Raw genomic sequence first — 20,416 nt, 5'->3', positions numbered from 1 at the left:
GTCTGGCGGTTTAGGGACACGGTGTGGAAGAGGGTGGAGTGGTTTGTCTGGATGTTGGTGACGAGGTTGTATAGTGACGCTCGGGATTGGTTATCGTTCTTTGTAGCCTGGGGTGATAGGCGGAAAAATTGGTTAGGGGTTGGACCTTTTCGGTTTATGGATGTTGCTATTAGTGACGGACCCATAACTATGGATCTTGGTAGGAATATGTGTCGTGGTGTTGATACAACAACCGGTTATTCCAATGCGTTGTAATTTTTTTGGTTATTAATGGATTCTTTTCTTCTCAAAAAAAAAAAAAAAACTGTAGTCCATTAATTTTGTTATCAGTTAATTAAGTGTGTAAACTAACATTTGTACGTAAATCATAAATATAACTTGAGGGTATCAATTGTCCAGTCTATTATGACATTGAAGCAATGAGAAATTTGACATTATCCTGAAAATGATGGTTCACTACTACCGTTTTCTGACCAACCCACAATGTCTTTGTATGGTGTTAGTGTTTTACACACTTAAAAATTATTAACTTCAAAAAATATAATTGTAAGGGTAAGTTCCTTCTATGGTACATGAGGTATGGCCAATTGAACAATTTAGTACATAGTCTTCAAATAGGACAATTTAAAATATGAATTTAGGCTCTGTTTGACATTTTGATACTTTTGTTAATTTTTCAGTCAAAAATAAGAATAAAATGGACATTTAGAATCTATTTATAAAAATAAAAATAAAAAACATGAGTTTTGTGCATGGGTTGATAACCATTAGCCCTGGGTCTTCATCACTTTTTGTGTCATTTGGAAGCAAATGAACATGAATTAATGATTTTAGGTTATGTTGAAGATGACATAATTGAATTTTGTGTTTAAAAAATTTAGTCGTCGTGATTTAAACACCCATGAGACTACTTTCAGTGGATTAGGCATAGATCTGTGGAGTAGGCTCGTGAGTGTTCAAATCACGACGACTATATTTCTTAAACATAAACTTCAATTATTTCATCTTTAAAATAAACCAGAAGCATTAATTCATACATATAAAATGATGAAGAATGTCCATCAACCCACAAGATTCATGTACCTAAATTCAGGTATCAAATTGTCCTCTTTTGAAGCTAGGTACTAAAGTGTCAAATTTACCATTCCTCAAGTATCATAGAAGAAATTTACCTTATAATCAGGGGCGGAGGGAGGCAGGGGCCCATTGGGTCCCGTGCCCCACTCATATTTTCAGAAAAAAATTAATATATGTATATAGTTTAGTATTATATTAATATCATATTTGTATTATAGATTTTTATATTATTTTTTCTCAACTTAATCTGAAGTGCTTAGGTGCTCTTCTTTTGTTTTTTTTTTTTTATGGGATTGTTTGAGGAGGCACACGTTTGAACTTTTAGTAATATTATATAATTTTTTTTTCCTAAATTTCTTTGACATCAATAATAGAATTTGTTACTATTAAAGATTCATATTTCTTTTTACTTACAGAATTTTAAATTCAATAAAAATTTTCTAAAAATATATAATATAAATCTGTGACATATAGTTCATACCAAAAAAGATGTGACACATATTCACCGATGTACTTCCTTTTGTTGTTAGCATTGATTGTACCAGTTGCGACTGCAAGTGTAGAAATAGTATTTTCTTCTTTGAACATTGTAAAGACTCGTTTACGCAGTCGAATGGGTGACAAGTTTATGAATGATTGCTTGATTTCATATATTGAGAAAGACATTTTTACTAGTATAGATAATGAGACTATCATGCAATGATTTCAAAATATAAAATCTCGTCGAGGACAAATCATTGTAATAGATAGAAATTACATTTAAAGATTTTGTATGTTTTTATATTTTTATTTTTTTTGTGTGCCCCAGTAAACCTAAATTTCTGGCTCCGCCACTGCTTATAATTATAGTACATCCAACAACATGCCAATATTTCTCTTGTTTTAAGATATAGCTCCCTTTCAAAAAAAAAAAAAATATATATATATATATAGCTTTCTTTTTGAAATGGATTTTCATATTCTGATTAATCATAATTATGTCATCACAATATACTATACGTGATGAGTCATAATCGACATTGTGTGACCATATGGCCCCCAAGATTGGAATAATTGCCCTCTAGCCTTGATGATAAAATGGTCAGATATTAAATCTCTTTTGCTTGATTTGATTAATTGATACATTAGCGTATCTTTCACTTTATTAATTAATTGATTTTAGAATGTAATCCCTTTTTTAAAATGAAAGGTGTTGTTGCTTGGCCTTTACATACAGGTCAGTGAACATGGTCTAGTTGGTGGGTGTTTTTTATAGTGTGGCTCTCTACATCACTCTACATCAAGTTCCACTGCAGAATTGTCTTCCTTTTTATAATTATTAGTTTCTTCTTCCATTCCCCCCTTAATTAGCTAACTTCCATTGATTGGCCGCTGTAGGAACTAAGTATTCATTTGGTCTCACTCTTCATTATACAGATTGCTGTTACACGCGAATCACGAATATACATGAAGGTGTACATTGCCATATATATATATATATATATATATATATATCCAATCCAACTTAAGTAACTACTTACTATCCATGCAGTTAGCTAGTTAATTACTTTAATTAACTCAAATAAATTCTAGCTCTATCGCTAAATAGCTAGCCTCCGACATATCATCATCCACCCATTTACCTTTTATTTCTTCTAGCTAGGTTTCGAGTGGGAAGTTAGATTAGGCAGAGGACCAAAAACACATTTCATAGGTTAGGCGGCGTTTATATATGCACTTAGATTCCTATTGATTAGTTAGACAATAATTAATCACTCTGAAAGTCCATGTCATGGATCTTTTACTTTAATTTCGAACAACTATTATCATCAATTATTTTCTCATGGTGCAAAGACAGCGAAAAATTATAGCGGCCACATCTAGATCATGACGATGATAACCATGCAATCACATATATGTTTAATTGGCTTAGCAGTTACCTTCGCTTTCTGGTAAAAAGATCAATGTGACTTTGACAAGAGGATCAATGCGTAGGAGTAATATGAGAAAATGCAAATGATTTGTGGCCTCAATGAGGCCTAAGATTTGTGGCCTCAACCTTAGGTGTCATGCCATGTCTTCTACACACATCATCTATTTGTCAAATCATGCCATGTAAGTATTTGAGTAAAAAGACTATCTTATCTTTCTAAAATCTAATGGCTCTAAATTATTTGATTTTCATCTAAAAATAAAATATATTATTTTAGTTTTTATTTTTTGTCTTCGTTATATATATAATTATAATTATATATATATATAATTCGTCCAAGAAAAGAGTGTGTGTGTGTGTACACACACACATATATATATAAAATATATGTTTGTGAATATATATATATATATATATATATATATATATATATATAATTCATAAAAAAATTTATATATAAATATGTCTATATAATATAATTCATCAAAAAAAATTATATATAAATATGTCTATATAATATAATTCATAAAAAAAAATTATATATAAATATGTCTATATAAATATAATTAGTCAATATATATATATATATATATGTGTGTGTGTGTGTGTGTGTGTATATAATTTGTACAAAAAAAATTTATATATATATTTGATGTAGAATTAATATGGTATAAATATATATATATATATATATATATATATATATATATATATTAATGTCATAATTCTATCCCAAAAAAGTAAAAAAAAAAATTGATAAAAAAGAAAGTCAAATTTAAAATTGATTCTAAAAAATGGAAAGAAAATATATTAATATCTTAATTATGACCCATCAAATCTGGTAAATTGAAGTAATATTCTACTCTTTTAATAAATGAATTTAATAAAATTAATGGAATATTAGTTACCTTACACTAACAAATTAATTAGAAAAGTCAAAAATTAAATTTGATCTAAAAAAATAGAAAGAAAATGTATTGAAATCGTAATTAAAACCTATGAAATTTGGTAATTGAAGAGGTAAGAAAAAAAAACAAAATAATATAATTTTTTTAGAAAAAAGCTAAAATAGTTTAGAGTAATTAGATTTTGGAAGGATAAGACGATCTTTTTATTCAAGAATTACATGGCATGATTTGACAAATTAGTGATGTGTATAGGTGACATGGCTTGACACTTAAGATTGAGGCCACAAATCTTAGGCCTCATTGAGGCCCTATAACATTGCCCTATGAGAAAAAGCTGTCTCTCATACCTACACACACAGCGTTTCTAAACATTAATGAAGTAAACATGGATGACCACCCCACCCCAGTGGCGGATCCAGAAATTTTGCTCAGGTAAGGCAAGATCGCAATACTAAAATTAAGTAGTAAGATATATATATATATATATATATATATATTATAAAATAAAAAGACAAAAAGATTGTTAAATTAATCTAAATTTTATGAGTTTTGAATAGGTTCTAGAATGAATTGTAACTTACCGTGAACTTGTGAAGGAAGACTCAATTGATCAATTGAAGAACAAAACAAGATCTTTCAAATTTTCAATCTTCGATTAGTTGGCAAACGAATTCAATGAATAGTAATAGAGAGAGATGTAAGTTCTTTTGTATAATTGAGAATTTGGAAGATCGAACAGTTCTTTTTGATCCGATGGAAGAAATCGAAGAACAATTATACAATTGTATAAGTCTCAGACGTACATGACTCCATGTTCTATTTGAACTATGCTTCATTCCCCCGCCCCCCTCATATTTAGTTATGAAACGACGTCATTTTGGCCTCTCATTATTATTAAATGAAAAGCTCAAAACAACGTCGTTTTGAGATGCTATCAAAGAAAAAAAAAATAAAAGAACGCTTGGAGCTCGTCTTCTTCCTCAATTATAATTGGGTTTGCCCTATTTCTGCATTTTTACATATCTTGCCGATAGCCAACCTATATAATCCAAGGTTAAAAAAAAAAAAAAAAAAAAACAGTCTATGTAAGTGCCTAATCTCGCCTCTATAAGTCTATATATATAAATCCACCACTGCCCCATCCTCCAGTGTTTTTAATAATTAGAGTTTGTTGATCTAACAACTATATGTTGTTTGTCGGGTAACATTAAAATTCTATATAATCAAATGAATAAACAATATTTTTTAAGGAGTAAGTAAAGCTAAACAAATAAACAATTTCAGTTCATGTTTCGTATAAATAACTTTGGTGCAATTTATTAAATGTACGACTCTCATCCAGCGGAGGAATTATTTTGTGGTCACAGAGTACCACGTGGCACTGACATATGGTGGTTCTAACCAATAATATCATTTGAATATGGTGGGGACTATGCAAAGGGGGTTAAAAAGGAAAAGAAAAATTAATTTAAGAAACCAATCAGAAATCACTATGAGTCACATGAGCCAATAATATCACTCCGGACCACCACGTATATTATAGTCTAAGACCATGTTATAATTTCCCCCCAAATTGGTATAGTGACTTCAACTATTGACCTGTGAAGGAAAACAACTTCTTCAATATTTATTGATTCCCTTTTAAGGGTGTGTGTATGGCGTTTAGAAAATTAACTTTGAAATATTTCTCATCATGATTATATATACATATCTTTTTTCGAAGTAAATTGATTGGAATAGATAGAGACCGACTTTCTAGTTCGAAGCCAATCAAGATTTCATCAACAAAATTTTCCACCCACTAGTAATCCTATGTATCATACCCTTCGAAAGCTGTATGCATTAAATTTAGTCTTTTAATATTTTTGGTTAATTAGTGACTTGGTGGAACACAAAAGTTGGCTAACTTTGTGTTTGTAGTTATATATATATAATTGTACGTGGTGGCTTTTAGGCCTGATGGCGAAACTAACCAAACACCAATGGCGACTGATAATTATTAATTAGTAATCAACGAGAAAACTAAAGGCCATCAGAAAACTTCGAGATAAAAAAGTTTCATACGTACTTTTGGTGATGGAAGTATGGAACTTGCCCTAACATCCAACACCAGCCGTACGATTCCGCCAGTGTTGGAGGAGAATATGCCAAGTATCAAACTGCAACATTTTTTGCTAATTACCAAATAATTAACCGGTTACTTAAGAAGAACCTCAGCATGGAAACCTAATGGATACGTATCCAGGATACGTATTAACCCACGTAATTAAAGTTGGGTAAATTCAATTAGACACACGATGATCTTTTTTTTTTTTTTTTTTTTTGAGAATGACACACGATGACCTTGAGATGAGTCACTGCCTAAAAACAAATAAGATAAGAGCTCCATTAATTAAGCCTGTATATAGATATAGTGGCAGCTGCCATTGTCGTTTCTATAACTTTTCCTGGACATGTTTCAATTACTTTCCTCACAGAAAGAAGAAAAAGCTTCATCCATGGAAATTTGGCGGCAAGAGTTCTTGGACACGCGTCAACGATAGTCTCCTGCTTTTCAAATAATTAGATTGGATAGGACAAGCCAAATTCGTTCAATAGCACGCGACCCTTTAAAAAAATGAAATGAATAAAAGTATAAAGACTCTAACTAAGTAGATTGCTAATTAATCTATTCATGCGAATAAAGCAGCGAATTAAAGAATGAAAAAGATGTGGTTGTTTGGTTATTTAGGGTTTAGTGGTGCTCCTTCGTTTCTTTGCATGTGGCCAGCAAACCCTAGCTACAAGTAAAGGGCTTAAATAATTGATGCATTTTGACCTATTTTAATTTGCAAAGGACTCTTATAATGCACCCGGTTTTTTTATTTCAGTTTCTTAATCGGTGTACGTATATGAAAATTTCCAAACTCTCAGTCGAATCCAACTCAGTATTTCGATGGCGACTTTCACAAATGTCAACTATTTGCTAACCTTTTTCTTATACTATGTATTATTTTCAGCCATGGGTATGAGTCAATGAAACCTCGACTATTCCTGAGGAAAATCATATACGCATGCCTATCAAAACAAGTGGCTGTGGTTAAAAGGCCAAGTGATATGAATTAGGGATTGACAAGCACACCAAAGGCAAAACTTCCACACGAGACCAAAAAGTGAAAGACATTGAGACCTTTTTGATAATTAAAAGGTTATATAATTATATAACTTTTAACTTATAATCGAATTTGCTCTCGCCTTATACCTACTCGACCTACTTGTACCTTGTACCACGGCACAGGAAGTAGTATGGAATTTGGAAATTGCGGTGACAAATTCGATTCGACCTGTGACTCTAACTACATGCATGTTAGATCGTCTAAGGCAATCTTAACACAAGCTTAAAGATAATAATAAACTAATGATTAATTGCAAGTCTTTCTAGTATCCCATCAGTAGTTTTCACGCACCTAACTCATTCAATTTGTAGAATCCAACTGTGATTGTATGTCGATCAATAACTAGCCAGGGAAGATTGATGTTTGCATATAAGTTTTTTATTGGTGTCATGAAATCTAGGGTTTTTGCCTAAAGTTTTCGCGCATTGGTGCATGCAGCTGTGGAGGTTTCTATTTGAAAACTCTTTTGTTGATGATAGGCTAGGCCACAAAAAATGTTATGCATCGCTGATCCGTAATTTGTCTCTATCATAAATGAAACTTTGTTGTTCGATCTTGAAAGTAGTTTGCAAAGATATTACGAATCCACCATTCTTTTTAAGAAAATATTTAACAACAGCCCCTAACAAATCGGCTACTCTGAAGTTCGGTACATTATCTTTCAAAAAAACTTAAATGGTACATGAATTTGTAATCTCAACCGAAAATATGTACATGCCGTTACATCCAACGTTAGTCAATGTGATTTTGGTCAAATTTGTAAGGGCAAATCCGTCTCTTCAAAGATTGGTAAAAAAACAAAAAACAAAAAGAAGGAAGAAGGAGGAAGAAGAAGAAGGAGGAGGAGGAGGAGGAGAAAATCAGATTTACCCAGATTTGAGTGTCCAAATCAAACCTTGATATCGGGGAGGAAGAAGAAAAAGTAGGAGGAGAAGAAAATTAGATTTGGGCGTCCAAATTAACCTTGATATCGGGGAGTGAGGGAGGGAGGGAGGAAGAAGCAGGAAGAAAAAGGAGAAGGAAGAAGAAGGAGGAGAAGAAGAAGAAGAAGAAGGAGAAGGGGTACCCAGATTTGGATGTTCGAATCAGAGAGAGAGGTAAAATACTAAATTACCCTTTGATAAATGAATAATTACATAAGGTTAACGGTGTTATTGACGTCTTGTACTAAAAGTGGGTCGAGTTTTGAAAGTTGTGTACTGTTTTGATTTTTTGAAAGAAAATGTACTGAACTTCGGAGTGGGCCATTTGTCGGGGACTATTGTTAAAATTTTTTCTTCTTTTTAAGAATATAAGTACATATTTTTTTTTTAAAAAGGAATAGAAGTACATAACATATAAAGATCATTACTACTCATTAATTTTTCCATAGGTGCTAAATAAGTAAATAGCTATTGGCTTGTTGATTAACATATTATGTCAACATTAGGGGCAGATCCAGGATTTGAGGTTCGGTGGGGCTTGAACTTCTTAACAAAGGGGAAAAAAATAGTAGAGAATCTCGACGGTGCGAGAGAATTTTATTAATTGAAAAAAAAAAGATACAACTAGTCAGGGGGGACATAATGACCCTTACCCCTCAAATGCATATACAAAATTAAACAATAAACTCAACAATAAAATAAACGTGCAATGCAATATAATACAAGAGCATAAACTAACTAAATCTAACTCTACGAGTACATGAAGCTTCAAACTCTTTAATCACCTCGTCGTTGTCAATAGATTCAACATAGTCTTTCTCAATGTGAAGGACGTACCATACAATCACCAAGAAACTCATCTTCCATCTTGTTTTTAAGTTTATTCTTAACAATGTTCATATCTGAAAATGCTCTTTTAGTGGTTGCCGTAGAAACATGAATAGTCAAAATCAGACAAATCAATCTATGAAGCATAGGGAAAAATTCTGACTTCCTTCGTTGAACCAAGGTCCGGCACAGATCAGAAATGGATTCCAAATTCTGAAATTTTGGATCACTACGCATATCTTTTTCATAATATGCACACTCTAATTCTAGAGCAAACATTTCAGTGATTTCACCATCATCAAAATCTTCAGGATAAAACTTCTTTGCAAGATTGCAAATACCTTCAATTTTAAAATTCCTGAAGTTATCACGAGGATCCAAGGTTGAACTAAGTATAAGGAGTTCTGATGCTGAGTCTGAAAATCTTCTATTCAACTCATTCAACTGAATATCATTTATCAAACCCATTTCCATTACCTTAATTAAATGGAAATCAAGTTATCAAACAGTCAAACCCATTTCAACATCAAGAATTCAAGATCAAAACTTGTAGCTTGAAGACTTGAAGTGCCGGTCAGCAATTATGCATTGTCCACCCCTGTCCAACAATTCAACATCAAAACATCAGAACCAACAAGATCAAATTGAAAATTCGAAATAGAACCCAAATACCCAATTTACATATCACCAAAAATCAGAATTCAAAAACTCAGATTAAGAAGAAGTCAAGAAGAAGAGAAGAATAGGAGGAGCCGAGGAGGAGGAGAAGACGGAGAGAGAGATACTTGGAGGTGGAGCTCGGAGACCGGAGACGGGTTTGCTAAATTGCTAGTTGTAGGTTGCTGCACAAGGTTTTCGGGACTCGGGAATGCTCCAAGTCTCCAACCCCGAGTTCGGCAGTGGGGGCTGGGTAGGGCTTGAAAGGCTGGAGGTGGAGCTCGGCGGTGGGGGCTGGGTGGAGCTTGGACCAGAGACACCGAGACTCGGAAGAGAAGCAGGTTCAGGACTCGGGAGTTCGGCGGTGGGGCTTGAGATGCTAGAAGTGTTCCAAAAAAAAAAAAAAAACCTATATACCTATTTTTTTTTTTTTGGACCCAAAAAGCCTGATGGGGCTTGAGTCCAACCCAGCTTGTGCCTATATCCGCCCCTGGTCAACATAACATTTATCTCCAACAAAGTGTCCTTTGATCAGTAAATCTTACATGCCCAGCACTTTATATCCCCCACAGTCTTCCGCCTCATATTTGGATGCCCGTTAGTTCCTCCCAGGAGGAGATCAAGGATTTAAAAATATCTTTCAAAACAAAACTTTTCAAAAGTCTAAAGATCGAGTGCATACTTAATGTAGAGCTTAGATACATTACTAATCAAAGATCCATGGATCATCGACAACATTTCACCCATTCCTTATTAAAACTCGTCCAACGATCTTTCCGTCAGACTCCTCTTGGAAAAAAAAAAAAAAAAAATCTGAAATTCAATAATTGGGCTCATCTATGAAGCAAAAAAGCCCAAGTATTAGATTGTCATGGACTTAGTATCCGTTCCACATTGGAGTCCAAGCCCATCTCGGTGCTACAGAAAACCATATCAATGTAGAATCCCAAAGGACGATGGCTACTACTATTTGTCACGCTCTCAGCACCTCCACCTGAAAACCTCCTCCCTCCCACCTGAAACAGCCCTCCAAGTTCCCCAAATCTACGTAAATACCACCACCCCCCCTCACTGCCTCCGAGGTCAAACTCGTAGTTACGTACGCCCCTCTGACTAATATCCATTTTAATAGAAAACGCGAAGCCTCATAAATGAAAAACAATAAAAGGAAGAAGAGCAAAATCTCAGACGGAGGAGCAGAAGAAGCAAAACCCGTCGCCAAAGTCCCCAAAACGGTGCGTTTTTTGGTCTCTGAAAACCCTAGATTTCTAGTTGGTGATAAAGTTCGGTACTTTATGGGAAAAATTGAGTATTTTGGTTGTGCTCTTTGTTGCAGAGCAAGCCGGAGATGGAGGCGGGGTCAGCCGAGGAGCAGCAGAGCATGGTGGCTCTGTTTATGGAGATCGCCGCCGGCCAGACCGACGAGACCGCCCGGCGGTTTTTGCAGGTCGATTAGGCTTTGATTACTAGTCTCTGAAACGCATTGCATTGATGATGGATTGATCTCTATTTGTTTGTTTGTGGTTCATAGTGGAAAAGAAAAGTGATTTTTTTGTTTTTTTAGTGGTGGATTTGGGTTTATATTGATTGGGAGGGGTTTGGTTTAGAGTAGTGTAACGTGTGTGTATTGAAAGTTTGGATCTTTGGTTCATCAGGCTACGGGTTGGAACCTAGAGGAAGCACTTCAGCTGTTTTATGTGGGTAATGAAGCGGGGGCGATGGCTCCACCGCAGCCGCCGGCTGAGAATGCTAGTAATTTGGCTGAACAGAGTTCTGGGTAATTTTGTGTTTCTTGCTCTATTGTTGTGTATGGTGCAGTTGGTTTTGTGTTGACATTTGGTTTGTAATAGGGTGAATGAGAATGTGGCACAATATGGTGAGGATGAAGTGCGTGCCCCAATGCCGGTTATAAGGGACGTCCTGTATGATGATGTTGCACTCTATGGGGCTGGGTATGTGCTCCCACTCTATTTGAGCTGGGTTTTTTGAATTGGAAAGCTTTGTATTCAATCCTGTTATTGTGGGGCAATGCTACTTTCTGTGGATACTGCATTAAGAGAAAAGGAAATCGCATGGTAGTTCATTATTCTTTCATGGGTTTTCCTTTATCAACGAATGCCACATGTGGAATAGTAGTAATGGAGTCTGTGAGAATGTGTACACTGTACAGTTATGTAACTAATTATTGATTTGTTGTAATTATAATACTGCAAGAGTTTGTTGCCATGTTTCTGATACTTTCAGGAACCTGCTTTTTTCTTTTTCTTTTTTGCAGTAGGTTTGAAATAGTATTCCTTTTGTCTTCTTTAAGATTCTTTGGTAAACTTAAAGGGACTATTAATGGTTATGTGTCCTTATTATAACTGAATACACATTTTAGCTTTGTTTGCTGAATTCAGATATTATATGTTTTCTTTGCCTTGATCATATAATGTTATTTTCATTCATTTACCTGCTTTAGCTCTTGTAGATGTGCAATTCATTTAATTTGTTGTTGTTCCCCCCACACCCCCACTATTTTTTTAAAGTCATTGTTCTGCGTTTCTGGCATGTAATCCCACCTATCATGTAGTTGGAAGCCAGCGGGCATTCTTTTTTTTTTTTATATTTTTTTTTCCCATCTTATTCATTATAAACCTTGTCTTTGGCCTGCTTGATCATCTTTTCTTATAAGCTACGTTTGGCGTATTTTTCTGTTAAGGTTGCTTTCATCTACATCACCAATGACAAGACTTCCAGTAAGCGAATCGGGTGTGATTGCATTCCGCAACTTTAATGAGGAATTGAAACATCCTGGAGTATGGGAATCAAATGAAGGTGCTACATCCGCGACAGATAGCTCTCGAGATAATCTCGCTTCCTTGTATCGTCCTCCCTTTCAGCTACTGTTCCAGGGTTCTTTTGAAAAGGTATGGTATTTTGACGTTATCTTCCTTGCTTTGTAGTTTGTGCACTGCAAAAGTTGTATGGGTATCATCAGTATTTTGATGTTATAGGTTGTTGGATCGGCCTTAGTGGGGTTAACCTCTGTTTTTTTTTTTTTTGGGTTATCCTTTGATGTAGTGATATACTGTTGATTCTGATTGTAATCTAGAGGCTGTAAGTCTGTAGCTATTAATTGAATATCTTTACGGAACTTTGTTTCTTTCCTACCAAAGTCTAAGCAGATAAGATCAGAATATGAGTGATACATTTGGAAATGAAAGCTTTCATAGTTCACCTAGTGGCATTTGAGTGGTATAATCACCATGCAGACTTTCATACTTATTCAGTAAGATTTTGTTTTTAACTAATGCAGGCAAAGTGTGCTGCTTCCGTCCAGGACAAATGGCTCATGGTGAACTTGCAATCCAATTCGGAGTTCAGCTCCCATATGGTAGTATTTTTGTTGTGGTCTTTTCATTGTAGGTTTATTATTATTTTTGTTTTCTACTTGACTCACTTTTGGTGCATATGTTTTTACTTTGTGAAGCTTAATCGAGACACCTGGGCTAATGAAGCTGTTTCTCAAACCATTATCACTAATTTTATCTTCTGGCAGGTCAGTTTGTATGCTCTGATCAGTGATTACTATGTTTTTGGGCTTGTTCTCCCTTTCATGAATTCAGATATATTTGCAGATTGTATTCGTATTATATTATTACTACGCTTATTTTATTTGAGAATAGCCATATATTCTTTTTCCCCAACAAAAAAGTTAGATTTATCTGACTGGTTACATATTAACCTGCTCCCTTGGGTAAAGTGTAAAAGCAAGTAAAACATGCTAGTGCCCATAACCTTGTTTTTAACAAAGGGGATGACATATACAGCAAGTGTCTATCAATCTTTTATAGGAATAGAGAACTGTAGAGATGCTAACGTTGTTGTGTATATTTTGTTGCTTCTTGCCTTCTGTGAGCTACTGTTAATTGTGTCAAAAGTATTAATTGTTGCTTCTTGCCTTCTGTGAGCTACTGTTAATTGTGTCAAAAGTATTAATTATTTATACTGGTGTTGACGGGTTTGCTCATCATTTTGTATAACATCAAATTTATCAATACAACTTTTGGATTGCCTTTATGAGATAATTGATCGTATCTTGTTCATTGTTTGATGTTGGTCCACATTTACAGACATATGATGATACAACTGAAGGCAGGAAGGTTTGTACATACTACAAATTGGAATCTATGCCTGTTGTTCTCATCATTGACCCCATCACTGGGCAGAAAATGCGTTCATGGAATGGAATGGTTCAACCGGAACGTTTGCTGGAGGTAATGGGCATGGTGTCTCTTGTTATTTCACAGTTCTTTATAAAGTTTTCTTTTGTTTGAGAACTTAATAGACATTTCACACTGATCAAATTTTTGCTTTGGATTCATTTTGGTATGTCTCCCTGTTAAACCATGAAAACTTACTTGCAACTGTAGGATCTATTACCCTTCATGGATAGTGGTCCCAGGGATCATCATTTAGCTTTATCCAACAAGCGGCCTAGGGAAAGTTCTCTGCCTCAGCCACAGAATACAAATGGTATATTTGGGTCTCTGCGTGCTTATGCTGTATCATTCAGTGCACTATTTGACTTGTGCAATTTTGATATTTTCCAATTGACAGCCCATGTATTGTGCCTAAACTATTTATCTGGCTTATATATGTATTCTTCTCTAAATTCATGCTGTTAGATCTCAGATACTGAGTTTCTGTTTAGGTTGATGTGATATCAGAGAATGTTTCAGTTTGACTGTCATGATATTGGAGATATGTTTTTGTTCAAGAAGTTTTACTCCGAGATATTTGTTGGTTAACATGCTTTATTTCATCTATAAGTTAGTCTAAATAAATCCTTTTTTTGTTGGCACTTTATTTTCTTTTGTTACCGAACTCTTCTAGCTTTGGAGTTTCCTAATTGCTTTGCTAGCAACCGAGTGATTTTTCTACAATTGTTATGTTGGCTATTATCTTTCACTTTTGTTCTTTCTCTGTTTTAAAGATGGTTTGGTTGTTGCAGAACAAGCTAATGAAGAAGATGAGGAAGTGCAACGTGCATTAGCAGCTTCAATGGGGAGCATGAAGGAGACAAATGAAACCATTTCGAAAGAAGAAGAAGAGATCATTACTGACAAGGAAGAAGAAACATCCTTACCTAAAGTGCCTACATATCCACCTTTGCCTGAAGAACCCAAGGGTGATAAGAGCCTCATTTGCAGAGTTGGAGTCCGTCTTCCAGATGGGCGCAGGGCCCAGCGCAATTTTCTACGGATTGATCCTATTCAGGTAAGGAACAGAGAGGAGTTTTGAATATATCAATATTTAACAGAACAGTAGCTACAACAAATTTGGCTTTGGGCTGGTCATCGTTAGTTTCCAATTATGTGTCACTAACCATGCCCATGATGAGCGTGAGCTATTCCGACCAGGATTATTTTACTCCCCTCATGCGGTCATCAATAACTTAAATTGTTTGTTTTGCAGCTTTTGTGGTCATTCTGCTATTCGCAGTTGAAGGAAGAAAGGCCCATTCGACTGACTCATGCAGTCCCCGGAGCTACAAAGTGTCTGGATTATGATTGTGAATCTACATTTGAAGAGTCTGGTCTCCCCAACACTATGGTCTCAGTCACTTGGGAGTGAATTCAGTTGAATTCATGGTCTTTGACTGTTAGGATTGTGCATGAAGATTTTTGGTTTGTCAGCTTGTCTATACTTAACTTGAAGACACAAATTTTGGAGTGCACTCTTTATTTTGTATATACTCATGCAAGGAGAATGGGCATGAATCTATACGTTTATTTATTTAGTCACGTTTTTATCCTTAAATTATGCCAACAGAATTTGAATATGGTTTTTGATTAGAGCCTGAATGGCTTCAAGTAGACCTACCTAGTTCAACAATGGTAATGTACGAAAGTAATAAACATGGAACTATCATTTGAAATTAATAAACATAGAGCTATAATTCTCTTTTTCTTTACAAGGCACAAAGCCAAAACAAGAAGAACAAAGTTACACAACTTTCTCTTACAGAAGTACAGAACTATGAGTCGCTCTGGTTGACCCTTATGCATTCATCTATCCATTCGCTGTAGATGTCTATGGCTTCAGTCAAAGTTGTGATTTTCGTAGCGCAACTCTCTTTGCAAATGAAGCACCTGACCCGGCCCTCCATTACCTTGGTGTCGATTTCGCACTCAACGCTTTGTCCGTGGCTGCAGAAGGGGCAGGTGTAAACAGTGTCAAGCTTCTGAACTCGCTTCTTGATCGCAACTGGCTTTGCTCTCGACTTTCTCTTACCCATGATTTCTCACTCTTTTAAGTTTTTTCCGAAATGGTGTGGCTGTAGGGGACTGTTGTTTTTTTTTTTTTATAAGGGACTATTCCTAATCCAATACGGACTTGGAATTAGGATTCCTATTACTTAGAGGACCAAGTCACCCCTAATTCCTTATTGAACACGGAAATAATTAAACCCTATTCCAAGCAGAAAATCCTGTTACTGCCAAGCAGAAACAAGAAGCAGACAAGTTAGAGAGGTATCGAAAACAGATAGGGGTTCCACCTCCTGTTCCTGCCACTGAGGAGGAGAATGATCACAAAGGGCCTTCCAAAAGACCCATGTATCATCACAAGAAGAAGAAGTGTATGAGGACAAATCGGAAAATTCAAGTTGGGAATGTAGCGGAGGAAAAATCACTTCAAGTTGTGCATGAGTACTCTGTGGAAGAGATTAGAATCGTAGAAGATGACAAAGGCAATGAATGGGATCCCTATAGTTGGGAGGATCAGGCACCAATCTCTAGCGGCACAGAGAAGCTAAGAGAAACTGAGGTTGAGGTTGAGGTTGAAGTTGACACGAAGAAAGATGCTGATGTGGAAGGACCGAGTTCAGTTTCTGCTGTTGAAGAGAGTGAAGAAGAGAACTTTCTGCGTTCGCCGATTTGCTGCGTTATGGGGCATGTTGATGCTGGTAAAACCAAGTTGCTGGATTGCATCCGCGGCACGAATGTTCAGAAAGGTGAGGCTGGTGGTATTACTCAGCAGATTGGTGCAACTTATCTTCCTGCTGAGAACATACAAGAGAGAATCAAGGAGCTGAAAGCTGCTGATGATAAGCACATGAAGGTACCGGGTCTGTTGCTTATTGATACCCCAGGGCATGAGCCATTCACTAAGTTACGGTCACGGGGTTCTGGTTTGTGTGACATTGCTGTTTTGGTTGTTGACATTATGGATGGCTTAAAGCCTCAGACTATAGAGTCACTCAATCTTTTGAAGTCAAGGAATACAGAATTCATTGTTGCATTGAATAAGGTGGACAGACTCAACGGGTGGAAGCCTTGTCCAAATGCACCAATTATCAAGCCAATGAAGCAGCAATCTCAGGATGTGAAAAATGAGTTCAATATGAGAGTCGTGCAGATTGTCACTCAGTTCAAGGAGCAGGGGATTAATACTAAATTGAACGTCGATGAGAACAAACGGATGAGGGAAACATACAGCATTGTACCTATTAGTGCCAAGAGTGGTGAAGGCATCCCAGATTTGTTGTCGCTGATGGTTTATTGGACCCAGAAATCTATGACAGAGAAACTGACTTACAGCAATGAAGTGCAGTGTACAGTGTTGGAGGTCAAGTATGTTGAAGGCCTTGGGACAACAATTGATGTTATATTGGTTAATGGGGTGCTTCGCCGTGGAGATCAAATAGTTGTTTGTGGTAACCATGGTACTCCTATTGTTACTAGGATTCAATCTTTGTTGACCCCAGAGCCGAACACGGTACAAACCGGCCAAACTGGTCGAAACCGACTGGTAAATATGGTTTGGTTAAGATTTTTTAGCGTTAAAATATGAAAGCCGGTTCAATACCGAACCAAACCGTTTATGAATTGGCTTGGTTTGGTTTTTCTTTCAATTCCGGCCACTAGAAGGCATGTCACCAGTCATTCTAGGAGCGCCTCATCCTCCTCTACACGCCTATGTCGTGGGTCACCGTAATTTGGCCGGAAAAGAGAGAAATCAAGCCAAGACGGTCACTGTAGCAGTTCATGTTTTCCGGCCACTTCTTCCAATTTCAGTCATCTCCGGCCGCCAAACCAAGTTCAACAGGAGCGCCTCAAGCCATGGAACACTTTCCCTCAAGCTTCTAGCTCTAATTTGCAGTGTAGAGGAAGAATCAAGGAAAAGCCCGATCCTAGGGTTTGAAAATTTCTAGAAAATTTTCACTGGCCAATCTCGAGCACTTCAAGGGCGCTATACCGAGTTACCGCTCAACGAAGAAACCCGTATGCGTGGTCGCCTAAATAGTACTGTGAGTGGACTTTTGTTTTAAACAATGATGCATGCGTTGTTTCTTGAATTAATGCTTTATTTAATTATCATATTATTCATTGAGCATATTAATTAGTTTCGGATATTATTTGGTTTTGAATATATAATGGGAATTTTGATTGGATTTTCCATCATGATTTTCGAACGTGAGTTTTTTATGCTCAGATTTGAACTTATGATTGATATTGATATTCGACGAATTATTTTCCGATGTGGTTTTCGGAATTAAATATATTTATATTCGTCGATTTGAGATTTCTGAAAGATTTTCAAAATGGAATTTCGTTGGAGATATATTTTCTTATTTGTTTATCGACCTTTGGTTTTGGCATTGGGAATGACTTAATGATGATTTTGGATTTATGAATTGATTTTCGGAGATTAATTATGATTTATCTCGATTATGATTTGAGAATATTTTGGCGTGCGGGGCCACATCATTGGAATATACCTATTTTTTTCTCTCGTGAGAAATTGGGAAAGCTTTATGGATTTATGGATTCATTGGATTTCGATTGTTTTCTTCACCACACTGGGGTCGTTCTATAGTGTCTCCTCCTCACTTACTTTGTGTTTGTGAGTGGCAGTCGAGGTGATTTATTCTCCTCCTCACGTGAGTGGTAGTCAAGGTTATTAGTTCTCCTCCTCACACAATCTATGTGTGAGTGGCAGTCGAGGGTAGAGCCTAGGGGCTCCTTTACCCGTATGGTGACAATTTCTTCCCCATATTAATTGTTTGTTTTAACCAGCGGGGCTGGATTATTTTTCTTTCTTATGCTCCTTTCGAAGTTAAGAAAATAACTTTTTCTAAATCATGCATGCATCGAGGTTTTATAAGTTTAAATACGTGGGAAAGTATTCAAGTTTGCTTCATTTAAATTATCTTGATTATTTATTTTTGTCCACTCACACTAACGTGTTTTTCAATACTTTTCCCCTGGGCCCTTCGGTTTCAAATGCCCAGTTTGCAGGCTAGATTAGTTGAGGTCGGGCGTACATGGAGTTGAGGCATAGTTGTCACTGCTTTAGCATTTTAGGATCTATCGATCCGTTACCATCTTTACTTTTATTCTAGTATACCTTTTGTTTTAGAATTACTCTGATAACCTGTGGGATTAATGTTATTATGACGCAGTCGGAATGATCGGATTGATAAACTAGGTTTACCAGCAATAAACCTAAGCAAAGATTCTGGAGTCCACCAGAGATAAAAAGAGAATACTCTCAAATTTTATTGATAAAAGATAATAGATAGGTTATGCAGCCGCTTGCGGCTGTATAAATAAGATAAAAGTAACCCTAGGGAGACTAACAATGAAACCCTAAAGCCCATGGGTAAAAAGAAAACAACCAAAAAATAATTAGGAAAACCAAAAAGCCGAAAATTAGAAAAATGCAGTTTTGAGGCCCTAAACGATCCCAAAAGCCCGAAAAATGCTACAGCTCATAGCAAAGCGATGAGTCTTGCTCGTGGCGCGATTCCCTTTCCGGAAAGGTAAGGTACGTCCCAATCGGACTCCGAGCTGTTTCGCGTCTACTAGTCACTTTTCGTTTTCCTCCTTTAGCACGATCCAATTGTTCTTCAAATTGGGCTGCCATCCATTCTGCATCAGTCTCCTCCACCTCCGAAGAACTCGACCCCGAGTTCTCATCTGGATAAAGGACCTCATCTTCACGAAACTCATGCAGGTCAGCCACATTAAATGTGTTAGAGATACTCATGGAATCAGGAAGGGCAACAACATAAGCATTGTCGTTGATCTTCCGCAGCACCTTAAAAGGACCATATTTTCTGGGCTTCAGCTTGTTATAGGTACCAACAGGAAATCTCTCCTTCCTCAGAAACACCATCACGTCATCACCCTCTTGGAACATTTTTACTCTGCGATGTTTATCAGCTGCAGCTTTATACTTAGCATTAGTTGCTTCCAGCTTAGCCCTAACTTCGTCTCGAACCGCCTGCACATCTCTAGCCATGCCCTCAGCAGCAACACTAACACCAGGAACCTTAGGAAGCTTCACCAAGTCAACCACATGTCGAGGAACAGCAGTATAAACTAAGGAGAATGGTGACTTCCCTGTTGCACTATGCACAGCACTGTTATAAGCAAACTCCACCTGTGGCAAATCATAATCCCACTGTTTGGGTCGATCTCCACAAACACTTCGGACCATGTTACCCAAAGTTCTGTTAGTAACCTATGTCTGTCCATCAGTTTGAGGATGAGCTGTGCTGCTACGGTTCAAAGCTGTACCAAACATCCTCCATAAGGTAATCCAGAAGTGGCTAAGGAACTTTGTGTCTCTATCAGAAGTAATGGATTTGGGTACTCCATGCAAACGAACCACCTCCCTGAAGAACAGTTTGGCGATATTAGAAGCATCAGCAGTCTTCTTACATGCAATGAAATGCGCCATCTTGGAGAACCTGTCAACTACCACAAACACTGAATCCACACCCCTTTGGGTACGGGGTAATCCCAACACAAAATCCATAGCAAGATCCTGCCAAATATCTTCAGGAACAGGTAAAGGTAGATAAAGACCTGTGTTTTGGGACTGACCTTTAGAAACCTGGCAGGTGTAGCACTTTCTCACGATAGTTCCTGCATCTTTTTTCAACTGTGGCCAGAAATACCT

At 36.5% G+C, this 20,416-nt stretch overlaps 2 protein-coding genes and 1 long non-coding RNA gene across 3 annotated transcripts; 2 read left to right on the top strand and 1 right to left on the bottom strand.

Moving 5' to 3' along the window:
- Nucleotides 1-8,544: 8,544 nt before the first annotated feature.
- LOC133710157 (uncharacterized) lies at nt 8,545-10,092 on the bottom strand. Its single transcript, XR_009846547.1, has 2 exons — nt 9,589-10,092; nt 8,545-9,401 (listed from the first exon to the last, which is right to left on the bottom strand). It is a non-coding gene; the product is annotated as an uncharacterized LOC133710157 (long non-coding RNA).
- Nucleotides 10,093-10,445: 353 nt separating this feature from the next.
- On the top strand, nt 10,446-15,265 carry LOC133710156 (plant UBX domain-containing protein 7). The gene is made up of 11 exons (XM_062136162.1): nt 10,446-10,695; nt 10,797-10,907; nt 11,116-11,237; nt 11,311-11,412; nt 12,162-12,369; nt 12,759-12,836; nt 12,933-13,001; nt 13,576-13,719; nt 13,876-13,978; nt 14,457-14,722; nt 14,921-15,265. Exons 1-11 carry the CDS (start codon nt 10,612-10,614, stop codon nt 15,077-15,079), a joined length of 1,446 nt encoding a protein of 481 aa, XP_061992146.1. The 5' UTR covers nt 10,446-10,611; the 3' UTR covers nt 15,080-15,265.
- Nucleotides 15,266-15,339: 74 nt separating this feature from the next.
- Nucleotides 15,340-17,299, top strand: LOC133709055 (eukaryotic translation initiation factor 5B-like). Its single transcript, XM_062134658.1, has 3 exons — nt 15,340-15,355; nt 15,535-15,669; nt 15,930-17,299. The coding sequence occupies exons 1-3, from the start codon at nt 15,340-15,342 to the stop codon at nt 17,297-17,299; spliced, it is 1,521 nt and encodes a 506-aa protein (XP_061990642.1).
- The last annotated feature ends 3,117 nt before the right edge of the window (nt 17,300-20,416 follow it).

The sequence above is a fragment of the Rosa rugosa genome, chromosome 5, assembly GCF_958449725.1.
Source record: "Rosa rugosa chromosome 5, drRosRugo1.1, whole genome shotgun sequence".
In the NCBI taxonomy this organism is placed as follows: Eukaryota; Viridiplantae; Streptophyta; class Magnoliopsida; order Rosales; family Rosaceae; genus Rosa; species Rosa rugosa.
The sequence above is the reverse complement of the archived record's forward strand: the minus strand, read 5'-3'. Positions and strand labels throughout refer to the sequence as shown.